The sequence below is a fragment of the Bos taurus genome, chromosome 4 (genome assembly GCF_002263795.3).
Source record: "Bos taurus isolate L1 Dominette 01449 registration number 42190680 breed Hereford chromosome 4, ARS-UCD2.0, whole genome shotgun sequence".
In the NCBI taxonomy this organism is placed as follows: domain Eukaryota; kingdom Metazoa; phylum Chordata; class Mammalia; order Artiodactyla; family Bovidae; genus Bos; species Bos taurus.
Window position 1 is genome coordinate 25,835,704 of NC_037331.1, and position 14,919 is coordinate 25,850,622.

At 36.6% G+C, this 14,919-nt stretch overlaps 1 protein-coding gene and 1 non-coding gene across 3 annotated transcripts in view; one reads left to right on the forward strand and one right to left on the reverse strand.

Moving 5' to 3' along the window:
* AHR (aryl hydrocarbon receptor) overlaps nt 1-14,919 on the forward strand; it is a 51,614-nt gene that overhangs the window by 29,908 nt on the left and 6,787 nt on the right. For both annotated transcript variants that reach the window (NM_001206026.1, XM_059885372.1), the window contains exons 4-9: nt 3,795-3,884; nt 6,629-6,752; nt 8,529-8,659; nt 10,498-10,700; nt 11,384-11,493; nt 12,295-12,436. In NM_001206026.1, coding sequence (NP_001192955.1) covers nt 3,795-3,884; nt 6,629-6,752; nt 8,529-8,659; nt 10,498-10,700; nt 11,384-11,493; nt 12,295-12,436 — 800 coding nt within the window. The remainder of the gene's footprint in view (nt 1-3,794; nt 3,885-6,628; nt 6,753-8,528; nt 8,660-10,497; nt 10,701-11,383; nt 11,494-12,294; nt 12,437-14,919) is intronic.
* Nucleotides 10,384-10,449, reverse strand: LOC112446489 (small nucleolar RNA SNORD31). Its single transcript, XR_003034499.1, has one exon. It is a non-coding gene; the product is annotated as a small nucleolar RNA SNORD31 (small nucleolar RNA).

The window sequence follows — 14,919 nt, forward strand, 5'->3', positions numbered from 1 at the left end:
CATTGCAGGAGACGCAGGAGATGCCAGATTGATCCCTGGGTTGGGATGATCCTCTAGAGAAGGAAATGGCAACCCACTCTAGTATTCCCGCCTCGGAAATCTCATAGACAGAGGAGCCTGGCAGGCTACGGTCCATGGGGGTCACAAAGAGTTGGACACGACTGAGCGTGTGCGCGCTCACACACACCACACACACAGACACACACACACACAATGTGATTAAATACATCTCGGTTTATATAGTAACATAATAAGGAAGTTCTTTATCTCAAGTGAAAATAGACAAATGTGGCATGCTTCACACTTCTTATCTTAAACTGGCTTAAATTATGGGGCAGTGATTTTTATTTTCCCCCTAAAACATTTAGACAGATTGTCAACATATCCTATATCAAGGGCCCAGAATAAAAATATACTGCTGCAAGCTGGTGTTCACTTTTTAATTTTCTAAAAATTGGAAGCACTTAAATATTTAAAATGAATAGTCCATCATTAATTCTCTTTTATGCCATTTGTAGATTATTCTCCAGCAGGAGGCATCACATACTATAAAATTTGCTTAGGACGTGCTAAGTCACTTCAGCCATGTCTGACTCTTTCCGACCCCGTGGACTGTAGCCTGCCCATGCTCCTCTGTCCATGGGATTTTCCAGGCAAGAATACTGGAGTGTGTTGCCATTTCTTCTTCCAGGAAATCTTCCCAGGGTTTGAATCCCTGTCTGTTAGGTCTCCTGTGTTGGCAGGTGGGTTCTTTGACACTACCACAATCTGGGAAGCCCTTACTTAGGACAGTACTTGTTATCCCATATGAAGTAGATGACCAAAAGCATAGTAGACATGTGAAGATGGGATATTTCATTATGTACAGTTACCATAATGTGTGGTTATCAACTAGTTACCAAAGAGGATATGTCCAGAGGTAGAGCACACTCTTTGGCTTGTAACTTTGGTGAGTCTTTGCCTTTGGTTTTAACAAAGGAGGCACATGAAGAAAATATTTTTAAATATTTAACAAAAGTTTAAAATATTTATTTTCTTGATTAAATTTATTACTGTCTTATAAGGAATGAAAATAAAACAATAAGTAACTTTTGTATCTTTTCGTTATGTATATATGTTCTGTCTGGTGATACCTAATATTGTGCTTATTAAAATCTACAGCTTCATTTTTGAAATAACAACAGTTCAAATTATAAATAACAGTATTAATTGCAATTCATTTCTCTTATTAAATAGTAAGTGTAGCTCAACCTGATTTTCAGATAGTTGTGACTGAGACTAATAATAATAATCTTGTTAGTATGTAATTACCAAATTTATTCCTTCTCTTAACTTGCTAAGATAGTAATTCAGTATAACTTCATTCCACATGGTATTTCAGATCATTTTATATATATATATATATATGTGTGTGTGTTTGTGTATATACATATGTACATATATATTTTTAAGAGGCTTTTTGGTTTATTTCTCACAGTTAACATTTGTCTAAAAGTTACTTGCATACCCTAAATTATCTTCATGTCTCCAGGAATACACTAATGAGCTTATTGGAAAGTAGTAAATTTCTTCCACTCTTTAGAAAACATGATATTCTCCAAAATAATATGCATATGATCAATGGATACTGTTGTCTGGAAGGAAGATATTTTCAAAACAAACAAAAAAAATGCAGTAATGGACATAACCCTACTACAACCAAGTAAAACTTAAGAATGCTCAATTTGAGGGGTCCCTGGTGGCTCAGAGGTTAAAGCGTCTGCCTTCAATGCAGGAGACCCGGGTTCGATCCCTGGGTCGGGAAGATCCCCTGGAGAAGGAAATGGTAACCCACTCCAGTATTCTTGCCTGGAGAATCCCATGGACGGAGAAGCCTGGTAGGCTACAGTCCATGGGGTCGCAAAGAGTCGGACATGACTGAGCAACTTCACCTTCAATCATTAGACACTTTAGTTCTTGGTGGGTGCCGTTGCCATTCTTCATCCTGGGGAAATTGCCAGGCATGATAAGGCATAATATGTGAAGTCAAGGATCTCAGATCCCAGTTGTGATTGTGAGTTACAGCCATGCAACAGTTAGTGATTAGTAACACTTAAAGGTAGCAGATCATGATACGACGTACGATGCTAAGTGGGCAAACTTTAGAGCCAGTTTCTCCCTTGTGGTTCAGCTTGTTCTCAGCTCTTCACTTCCGTGTCCTCAATTTACAAACTGGACTGTGACACCTACTTCTGTGGATTGCTGAGGGAATTAAAAGTTACTTGAATACATAGAAACCATTTAGAAAAGTGATTGTTAAAGAGTAGGTGCTGCTTGCTCTCAGAAGTATAATATAGACCAGGGATCCTGAAGGTGAAAGGGATTGGAGTGAAACGGAAGGCAGTCACTGTGTTCTTTCACCCTGTCTGACAGCGAGGGTATTTACTAGTGTGTGGGCATCATAAGCACAGGGGCGACGGCTTGTTCATTTGTGAATCTCAGTACTGAGCACGTGTCCTGTCCGTGTGTAACATTTTATTAAGTGCTGAGCAGACTACTTGCTATCATTTATGTGTCCCTGTAGTTCACAAAGCATGATCTGGTAATACTGGATCTGCTCATTTCCACAGCTGCCTTTTGTAACAATGGTGCCTCACATGAGCTGAGCGCCAGCTGTATACCAGGCACTGCGTTAGGTGAGACATAGTCATCCTATCACCTGATGAAGAGCCTGGTTTTCAGTCAGGGACACTAAAGCTCGAACGGGTAAATAACAAAACCACACTGTTAGTAAGAGAAGAATCTAGTCCAAATTCTGACTCCAAACTATGTGGTTCTTAAACTAAACCATCCCATGTCTCGCTTTACAGAGAAAAAGAGTGTCTCAGGAGGGTTTAACAATCAGCGCATACAGCATGAAGAAAAACAAGTACTGAGTTGAACTCGAGCAGGCAATAGTGAGGGCTTGAGATTTAAAAGATGTGATCACAATGAATTCTTAAAGTGATCTAAATACTTTTATTACCATATAGAGATATTAACACAGGACTCGAACAACCACTAAAAGAATGGGAAAAGAGAGCATAACTTCTAAACTAAAAGAAAGAAAACAGGATAATAAAAAATGATTGGCCCAACGGAGACAAAGAGGAAAAAGTAGCAGAGTATATAGGTTAACAGAAATAACACCCATGAAATATGATCGCTTTAAACCTAAATGTTATTAGTAATTATATTAAATAGAACTTAAGTTGCTATATACTTGTCTTACATGTATATATTAGTTCTAATGTATAGTCCATTTGTATTCCTTTTGTAAAATAAAAATGTTTTCAATGTTTTATAATACTTTGAGAGTATCTAAATTTCAAACTGCGTTAGTGCTTAAACTATCTTTACACAGAGATTTTCTGCTATCAAATTTCTTTTAAGGCTCTAATCAACATCTTTACATGCTATCTTCCTTTAAAAACAGCGTGACAGAGTGCAGTAAATGATATGTGTACAATTATGTTTAGAAAACATGTCCAGTATATTAAAAATGAAATCTATAGAGCATGAGGAAGAAGAAATCAATATTTTATTCAAGTTATTGTGATTGAGTATTCAACGAGCTCTAAGATTTTCTTTGGCCAAATCGAATGGATTCTTTTCACCACTGGGGGTGTGGTGTTTCTGCATTTCTGGAGTGTAATCATTTTAACGATTTAAGAGATTTTTCATCAGTAAAAGTAATAACCTTAACTGAAGTCAGTACTTAATGGATGATAACATTGGTAGTCACATTACTAATTTTCTAACTTTTCTCCTTGTAGGCACTAAATGGCTTTGTACTGGTTGTCACTACAGATGCTTTGGTTTTCTATGCGTCTTCTACCATTCAAGATTACCTGGGGTTTCAGCAGGTAAATATAGTTTCCTTAGGTCATTAAAAAATCCTTTTTTGAAAATTAACTTACTACTTTTTATTTATCTTATACTTTAGGGACACAAGTGATAATTTTTAGATAAAAATATAATTGAAATACATATGTTATAGAATAAAAAAATGTATGTTTGCAGCTAATATATTTTTATGCTTTTAATATTTTACTGCATTATAATTTTCTTAAAGGTACATGTGATTCATGGGTTTTGTGTTTTTTCTTTCATTTATAAGGAATTCTTATGTATAAGAAAGAGCAGATGGGGTTTGGATGGGGGCAGACAGGAGAATATTTGCCATCAAATTAGTTATGGAAATTGGAGGGCAAGTGGTAACTATGAAATGAATGAGGTAATATGTAAAGGTACAAGCAAAATACTGTGGCTTATCCCTTTAATTCCTACTTGTGTGGATTATAAAAGTTTTCCTGAAGGAAATGGTATTTAATCTGAAGAGAATGTGGGGTCCAGATGAGTGGACAGTTGTGGAGGGAATGCAGAGAATAAAAGCTAGCCATACTATAAGGCAGTAAGCTGGAAGGCCTTGAAGGAGGTAAGTGTGTCTGGTTTAATGTTACTAAGTATATGGTGAATATGGATTCGTAAGGTGTTGTGTGTATTTGAGGGGCGAAGACATCGAATATGATTTGGGAACAGTTTGTGAGTACACTTGAATGCTCACTACTCTTACATATCAGTAGTTCTTAATTTCTAATGTTCTTAATAATCACCGAAGAACTTGATAAAATGTCATGTAACTGATGAGCCTCAGTCCCATATAATCTGATTCAGTATGTCATAGTGGAGCCCATGTATTTTATTTCTAACAGGCTCAACAGGTGATGCCAAGACTGATGGGTGAATAACAGTGTCTGCACTGTTATACAGCCTGAAGTTTACATTATGTCATACACACTATAGAAGCCACTGAATACTTTTGTTGAAGGGGATGCATGTGCTCCAATCTATATTTCACAAGATAACTCTGGCAGTTGTGTAATGGATGGCATAGAGATGACTTCATGTTAGAAGAAAAGGTTCATAGGAAGGTTCAAGTCCAGATAGCTAAAGTGGTAGAATCTGGCTCCTGACACCAAACCTAAGTGTTTTTGAATTTTAAAGGAAATGTATTAATGTCCACGGAAAAACCTGTTAGAAACTTCATTACATAACTAGCTTAATTATTATTTGATTGATTCATAACAGTTAAGAAATCAAAAAGCTTAGCTATTTCCCAATCTTGTTTTTTTTTTTCTTTCCTAGTTATACGTAACCTGGATATTCTTTAAGAAAACATTTATATCTGACATTGATGGTGGTTTATGGCACCATTTTTAAAACTGTAGGTCGTGACTCATGAGTGGGTGATGAAATTGATATAGAGGATCACCAGTCATTCTTTTTAGCTGCTTAAAATAAAATAGGAAACAATATTGTCACACATAAAAGTGCTCTGTGGAACTTTTTTCCATGTCTGTATGCACACACAAACACCCACAATGGATGGAAAATACTTCTTGCTGTGAGTTGCAATAAAAAGGTTAGAACGCTAATGGTGGAAAGGCTGAGGTTTCAGCACTGCAGTAAATGCTGAGAAGCAAGAGGTGGAGGAAAGACTCTGACCTTTGTAAAGGCATAATCCCTTAGTCTTAGGGAATCTGCTAGAAGTCAAAATTTCATGTCAGGAAAACTGTTAGAGAGCAGTGAAGTAAATATGTAATACTTAAAGCTGAGAGAAGTCAAATTTAACTGAATGTTCAGACAAGTTTTGTCAAAGGAAGATTTTTTAAAAAATTTTTAATTGGTGGAAAATTGCTCTATAGTGTTTTGTGGTTTCTGCCATACGACAGTGCAAATCAGTCATAATTTTATATATAGGTAACCCCTTCCTCTTAAGCCTCCCTCCCCTCTCCCCAGCCCTCTAGGTCATCACAGAGTGCCAGGCTGGGCTCCCTGTGGTATGTAGCAACTTCCCACTGTCTGTTTTGCACATGATAGCATATATATGTCAGTGCTCTTCTCTGAGTTCATCCCTTCTGCACCTTCCCCTGCTGTGTCCACAAGTTCCTTCTCTACTAGGTTCATCAGTACTGTTTTTCTAGATTCCATATATATGTGTTAACATATGATACTTGTGTTTCTCTTTCTGACTTACTTCACTCTGTATAAGAGGCTCTATTTTAAAAGATCCATAAATAAAAATTGTCAGAACCTAATGTGTTACAGTTAAGGAACAGGAACGTGACTTATTTGACTAAAAAGTGGTTCACATAGGGAAGTGATGGCAAATAACCTTTGACTTGTCAGCTGTAGTGCTTGTGTCTTTCTAGCTTTTCTTGTCTTGAATTCCAGGAGAGCTTTGCAACTGTTTGATTTGCATACATCACCACTAAAAAGCACCCTGTAATCTAGCAATTAGGTTTTGAAATTAATAAACCACATTTTAAAAAATCAGTGTATGCGTGCTCTGTCACTCAGTCACATCCGACTCTGCAACCCCATGGACCATAGCCCGCTAGGCTCCTCTGTCCTTGGGATTCTCCAGGCAAGACTAGTGGAGTGGGTTGCCATTTCCTCCTCCAGGGGATCTTCCCAATCCAGGGATTGAACCCACGTCTCCTGTATCTCCTGCACTGGTAGGCAGATTCTTTACCACTGAGCCACCAAGGAAGTCCTTTTAAAAATCAACACTACTTGTTAATTTATTTGTTTCTTTTTTCTTTAGTCTGATGTCATCCATCAGAGTGTGTATGAACTGATCCATACCGAAGACCGAGCTGAATTTCAGCGCCAGCTGCATTGGGCATTAAACCCTCAACAGTGTCCAGACTCTGGACAAAGAATTGATGGTAAGAATGTTTACCAAAAGGTAGTGTTGGGAATTGAATTCTCTGAAAGGAGGCAGAGAATCTTTAGGGATATAGAACTCCACAGTGAAGATGAGGAAGAAGGGGAAAGACATGAATCTAGCCATGGGCCAGAACCAGGTCACAAGAAGCCTGATGACCTAAGGAGGACCTCGAGAGATGACAGCCATTGATGAATTCCAAGTGATAAAGTATAGCCATATACTCAGTAATATAGTGTATAAAAATAATTCTTACACTATTGTGAAAGAGGGGATGGAATGTATAAGGTTAATTCTGGAGTGTGTATATATTGTTTCATGTTTCAATTCAGTTCAGTTCAATCGCTCAGTCGTGTCCGACTCTGAGAACCCATGAATTGCAGCACACCAGGCCTCCCTGTCCATCACCATCTCCCGGAGTTCACTCAAACTCAACGTCCATCGAGTCAGTGATGCCATCCAGCCATCTCATCCTCTCTCGTCCCCTTCTCTTCCTGCCCCCAATCCCTCCCAGCATCAGAATCTTTTCCAAAGAGTCAACTCTTTGCATGAGGTGGCCAAAGTACTGGAGTTTCAGCTTTAGCATCATTCCTTCCAAAGAACACCCAGGGCTGATCTCCTTCAGAATGGACTGGTTGGATCTCCTTGCAGTCCAAGGGACTCTCAAGAGTCTTCTCCAACACCACACTTCAAAAGCATCAGTTCTTTGGTGCTCAGCCTTCTTCACAGTCCAACTCTCACATCCATACATGACCACTGGAAAAACCATAGGCTTGACTAGACGGACCTTTGCTGGCAAAGTAATGTCTCTGATTTTTAACATGGTGTCTAGGTTGGTCATAACTTTCCTTCCAAGGAGTAAGCGTCTTTTAATTTCATGGCTGCAGTCACCATCTGCAGTGATTTTGGAGCCCCAAAAAATAAAGTCTGACATTGTTTTCACTGTTTCCCCATCTATTTCCCATGAAGTGATGGGACCAGATGCCATGATCTTCGTTTTCTGAATGTTGAGCTTTAAGCCAACTTTTTCACTCTTCTCTTTCACTTTCATCAAGAGGCTCTTTAGTTCCTCTTCACTTTCTGCCATAAGGGTGGTGTCATCTGCATATCTGAGGTTATTGATATTTCTCCCAGCAATCTTGATTCCAGCTGGTGCTTTTTCCAGCCCAGAGTTTCTCATGATGTAGTCTGCATATAAGAAAATGCACCAAATATAAAAGCAAACTGGCATATGAAAGAATTAAAAAATACTTTTTTCAACAAAAGCAGTGTCTTCATACATATGTAAAAATGTTAAAAAGGAGAAAAAAGGTGTTAGAAAATATAGAAATTGTTGACAGTGATAGGGTAAAGTTCTATGTAGTAAAAGTATTATTCAGTAAGATTTAATTTCTTTTCACTAGCTCCTCTTCCGAAAGTGATTTTTTTTTTTTTAATAATCAGAACATAACTTTGGTTTAGAAATGAACACAGATTTCAGCTATTCAGACACTTGTGCTGTGCTGTGCTAAGTTGCTCAGTTGTGTCTGATTCTTTGCGACCCCCTGGACTGTAGCCTGCCTGGCTCTTCTGTCCATGGGATTCTCCAGGCAAGAACACTGAAGTGGGCTGCCATGACCTCCCTCAGGGAATCTTCCCAACCCAGGGACCAAACACGTGTCTCTTATGTCTCTTGCACTGGCAGGTGGTTCTTTAGCACTAGGAACACGTGAGAAGCCTAAACACTTAATTTTTAGCAAAATGGAAAGTAACTTTGTGTTGCTATTTATCTCTATAGAAGCTAATGGACTCTCCCAGCCAGCAGTGTATTATAACCCAGACCAAATTCCTCCAGAGAACTCTTCATTTATGGAGAGGTGCTTCGTCTGCCGACTCAGGTGTCTGCTAGATAATTCATCTGGTTTTCTGGTAAGGTGCAGCATCTTATACTGGCATTTACTATGAAGTCGTAGAAAATTAAAAAGAAAAGTGAAACAAATTTGAATGTATTTGAGTTTGGGTTTTCAAAATCTACTTAATTAAATAGTTTTATAAAGGAAAGTAACTTTTTAAAAGTCTTTTTAGATTTTTGAAAATATCTTCCGTAACTCAGAGCCTCTATCCTTTAGGATGCAGTATAACAAAGACTGAATGGAATAGCATTGACCATTGTATTTTGCCCTTCTTTTGGACTTTGTAGGTATAAGATAATTAGGTAGCGCTTTTTTGGTGGCAGACTGCTTATTATCCTCTTTGGGTTTATGGAAAAATTATCATGGCCCTTTCCATATGGCTAGAATAACTGCCGTGTAGAAAAATGGTTGCATCTTCATCACTGCAGGATCCTCATCTGGTATGAGACACTCTTGTGTAGTGTGAACTCTCATGTGTTGGAGTGAACTCCCATCACAACATCCTGTGTGAATTCCCAGGATGACCAGCAAAGGGAGAACACTAGGAGTGGAGGTAGATGGTCCAGGCTCTCGCTTGTATCCTTAAGACAGTGCACTCCACCACAGATCTGTTAACAAAATGATTTTTGTTGGTGTTTTATGTCTGAATTTTGCTTACCCAGAATTAAAATTGTGCTTTGAGATAGTTTTCCTTGTACTGATGACCAATTAGGCTGTATTTCTAGGTGAAATTTCTTTGTGTAATTGGGCCTTTTCTGCCTTGTACTGGTGTCATATTGATGTCAGAGTCATCCCTTGGCCTGGTCAGTACTGTTTTAAGCAACCAAATTGATCATGGTCATGATTGTCTGTTTCCTCTGTCTTCTAAAATTATTCTTTATCCTAATAGAGGTCTGCGTTCTTTATATGGTTTTAGGATTCATTTTAGTGTTTTTGAACAGTTGTGTTTTCTCTCTACAGAAAAGATTTCCTAGAGTTTTGAAATATACTCTGAGCTATGCAATCTAGCCCATGTGTATTTGAAAATTAATGTGGACTTGCTGACTTTATCACAATTCATTTGTTCAGGAAATAGATTTTGAGCATGCACTGTGCACAGACCCATGCTAGACATAGATGCTAGGGCAGCTGCAAGCTCAGAAAACTATGTAGGTCTTCCTATTGTGATCTGTTAAAACAAGGAGTGGGTCACTTAGCAGTCCCTTGAGGACAGTCTCATACTATCTTTTAGGATATTTTTAATGGGCTTCCTGGGAAGAAGGGAACAACAATAGCGTTTGATAGCCTCATGAACTTTTGTGGAATTATCAAAACACTGAAAATGGCCTTGATTGAGCCCTTTAAAACGGAACCATTTTATTTATTTTTCAAAGGTTTAAAAAAACAAAACTTTTATTTAAAAAGGCTGAAACTGAAGTGATTGTATACTAATGTAACAGGTAAGTTGTATAAGGAAATTCCACTTTTTATATTATCCAAGAGCTGGATTACATTCTGTGTGCTTTGCTTTTTCTTCAGACCTCTTAACTTCAGACTGGAGTTGAGCAGAAATGTTACTGCTTTCCTCTGGAAAAAACTGATTGGGAACTAAGTCTCTCAACCATCCCCAGAGGACAGGCATATGCGATGAAGATATAACAGACATTTTGTAGAAGCAGCCAGCCAGTCCCCAAAGCTTCCTATTGGCTATAATGCCTACTCAGTTTTCCACCACTGTCACTTTTCACCCCAGGGCAAACTCACAGCTCAGAAAATATCTTTGTCATAGTGATCAGACTGGGGTGATATGGAACATATCACAGCATTAATTTTAATTATACAGCATTAATCTTAATGAACTTTTTGTTTCTTAAGGCAATGAATTTCCAAGGGAGATTGAAATATCTTCATGGACAGAACAAGAAAGGGAAAGATGGATCAATACTTCCACCTCAGTTGGCTTTGTTTGCAATAGCTACTCCGCTGCAGCCACCATCCATACTTGAAATTCGAACCAAAAATTTCATCTTTAGAACCAAACACAAACTCGACTTCACACCTACTGGTTGTGATGCCAAGTAAGTGAAACTTTTTCGGGTTTATTTTACCAAGTGTGTATTTTATTGCAGTAAGTCTGTCTTACATATATATTTTCCATATGGTATAGTTTATAACCTTGTTTATTATCATAGTAGCTAGGATTAGTTCATCGTTTGTAGCATAGCCTTTTAAAATAATTTCATCACATTCACAGATCATTTATTTTATATCTTACAGTATTGCCACAATTTCTGAATTATAGATGATGTGTTTATATTAATAAGATTCAGTATCCATTTATTGCTGGCTTGTTTTACATTGTACAAAGTTTGACTTTTAGCCCTGGAAGTTCAGTAACCAAAGTATGTTTCTGCTTTTCTCCTTCCTAGTATGGGAATGCATACAGGTTTGAGAAACCCTGCCCCTCCAAATGGAGTAAAAGTATTCTAGAATATAATTAAAGATTTTGTATTTCATCTATATAATCTACTCTGTTAGACTCATCTTTAGTGATTATTCTCCTGAATGAAGACCATGAAAATTATCTGAAACTGAAATTTGCAGACATATGCAAAAGGAGCAATTATAGAAATGTGTTCGTCTCTGCCTGCTAGTGTGAAATTCTGAGTGTCAACATAGTGCAGAAAATAACTAAATAATTTATGTAGGTGACTTCATTTGTGTTAAATTTTAATTTTGTTATTATTTTCCCTTTAAACAGAGGAAAACTTGTTTTAGGCTACACTGAAGCAGAGCTGAGCATGAGAGGATCAGGATACCAGTTTGTTCATGCTGCTGATATGCTCTATTGTGCTGAGTACCACATCCGAAGTAAGTTGTAGTTTCTTATGAACTTGACTGAGAAAATACCTTAAAGTCTAGGACTTGTTTCAGGTTATTACTGATATAAAAGTGTTTAAGGAAACTATCTGGATTAGCTTCTACTCAGTATCACACAACTGTGAGTAACTGGAGTTACATTCTTAATTCATTAGCTGCCACACAGTAATGGAGTAGCTTAATTACTCTGAAAATGGCCATTTTGTCTCATCAATTTATTTCATAACTTTGTTAATATAGGGAAAGTGTTAGTTGCTCAGTTGTGTCTGCCTCTTTGCAACCCCACAGACTGTAGCCCACCAGGCTCCTCTTCATGGAATTCTCCAGGCAAGAATACTGGAGTGGGTTGCCATTCCCTTCTCCAGGGGGTCTTCCTGACCCAGAGATTGAACCTGTGTCTGTTGCATTGCAGCCGATCCTTTACCATCTGAGCCACCATGGAAGCCCAAATTATACTTTAACATTGTATAGTAAAATATTAGACTGTAGGACATGTTCCCTTTTAAAAATGAAAACAATTTCCCCCCCAAACTATACTTACTCCCTATAGTTTCACATATTACTTGAATTGTCTGACTTAATCTTTCCTTGAATAATTTTAGTCTGAAACAGGAAAAAACAGCAATGCTGAAGAACTGTCTTGATGCATTTTAATATACTGTACTTGGAAGTCATCAGTGTATTTATCATCTTTGGTGATACATGAATTACATCCAGAAATATTACAGAGATTTTCTTTACTGTGTTGATTTTAGATTTGCTAATTTAATTTTGTTTGTTTGTTTGTTTTAGTGATTAAGACTGGAGAGAGTGGCATGATAGTGTTCAGGCTTCTTACGAAAGACAACCGATGGGCTTGGGTGCAGTCAAATGCACGCTTAGTTTATAAAAATGGAAGACCTGATTATATCATTGCAACTCAGAGACCTCTAACGTAAGCACAAAGACCTAGAATGTTTCATGTGTTTTTTTGTTTTTTTTTTTTTAACACTTTGGTTTAGAAATCCTCTTACATGAAAACCTTAAAGTAAATTCTAGGAGAATTTACACTGGAAATAAACACTGAAAAGATATTATGTGTAGAGAGAAGCATAGGTTAAGTTAAAGACACTGAGAAATCAGAGTTAACCAACTTTCTTGAACAACTATGGATGTAGAGCTATTGAAGAGAATAATTAACAAAAACTCCAAGGGTTCATCCTGGGTATCTGAAAGTAAGGTGAAAAGCCAGGGCCTTCTGTTAAAATAAAAACATAACAGTGCTTTATTTAGCATATGTTTGGTAATAAGCAGGCAGTGATTCTTAAGTTTCTCATATGTTCTAGAAGTGAGTATGTTGTCAAATATTCACATTGCACACATTTTCTCTACTCTGGAGAATTGATTTGTGTATGTGGCTTTGAGGGTAAGGATCAGAATTAGTCTTTTTCCCTTATATGGACATTTAATCAACTAGTAACATTTATTCAAAAGATGATTTTTTTGAAAAGACCACCTTTTCCTCACTGCACTACATTTCAATCAGAGGATTGTATCTGTGATTCTGCTTCTCCGTTCCATTGGTCAAGTTGGCGGTTTTTATTCCAAAGCACATTGTCTGTCTTAACTATTCTGTATCTTGATATGCCTTGATATCTTTATGCCCACCATCTTGTTTGTTCAGAATTTTTGTTCTCCTTGGATAGAGTCTTGGCCTCTTCTTTACCCTTTATATTTCCATATATATTTAGAAATCAGTTGCCAATTCCTATGGGAAAATCTGTTGAGATTTTTAACGGGACTATACTGAAATTATAGTTCCTTTTGGAAAAATTAACATCTTTATATTGAATCTTGCAACCCATGAATATGGCGGTCCATGTGTACGTACCCGTGTTTTCATCTTAATAATGGGCTGTATTGTTCTTACCTGAGTCTTATACATATTTTAATTTTATTCCTAGATATGTTCTATGATGTTGTTTTAATTGGTGTGCATATATATTATATATAATATATAGAAATAGTTGAGTTTTTAATATTGGTGTTTTATATCTAGTGACCTTACTTCAACTCCCTGATTAATTCTAATAAGATGTCTGTAGACTTTTAAGGTTTTCTAATATGTCCTATGTAGTTTGCAAATAATTTTTTTCTTTTAACCTTTAGACTTAGTTTTGGTCTTTAACTTCTTCCATTGTACTGGCTAGGCCCTCAGTAGAATGCAATGGAAATAATGATAATTCAGTTTGGTATTATTCCCAACTTTAAGGGAAAAAGACTTCAAATACTTGATCATTTCATATGATATTTGTAAGTACTGGGTTTATTGTTTCAGGTTTAAAAGCATCCCTTTCTTTAGTTTACCAGAATATCATCATCATGAGTGGTTGTTGAATTTTTACACCAAATACTTACTTCGCATTCATCAAATTTACACCAAATACTTACTTCACATTCATCAACATCATGATTTTTCTCCTTTATGCTCTTATTTTCTTTCTGTTCTATAAGTTCTGTACTCATATAATTTTAAGAAATATTTTCTGGTATTAGGAATTTGTGCCCTGTCTTAGTCACTATTCCTAGAAGGCCATTAATTTTATTATCCTTCTCAAGGAGTCAGCTTTTGTTTTATTGATTTTCTTCCCATTATACATTTGTTACCTATTTATGTCTGTTCGTTATTATTTCCTTCCTTCTACTCGTCTTGGGTATAATTTGAATTTCTTTCCACCTTTTTCTATTTTAATGTATTTGGTTAAGGTATTAGTTTTTCTTTAAGTATGATTTTAACCACAGTCCTTTGTCTTTATCATTCGGTTGAAAGTATGTGCTAGTATTTATTTTGACTTGTTTATTCAGGAATTATTTAGAAACATAAGTGTTATGTACTGTTCAATACTAGGGGATTTTCTAGTTGTCTTTTTGTTACTTTAAATGTAATTCCACTGAGGTTAGACAATAGCCTGAAGGAATTCAGTCCTTTGAAATTTGTTGTGGCTTATTTTATAATCTAGTGTATGGTCAGTGTTGATAAAATATCCTACATACGCTTGTCAAGACTACACGTTCTTTTGTATGTATAGTATTCTTTACATATCAGTGGTCTAGTTTGTTTTGTTCATGTTTTTATACATTTGCTATTTTTGTTTGCTTGTTCTATCAGTTATTAAGAGGTTGTTAGACCCATTTGGAGCTCTTTACCTAATACCAGCATTCAATTTTACACATATACACACTACATAGTATATATGAAACTATGACATTGATTTCATGCCTTAACCTAACTTATGAATTCTTTTCCCATGCAAAAAATTTTAATTTTCATATGTCAGTCTTCCTTTAGAGCTTTATATTTCAGCATGCCTCACTTGTATATTTGGATCTGTATTCCATTCAGAATTTGTTTTTTCAGGTAGGGACGGAATCTGAGAG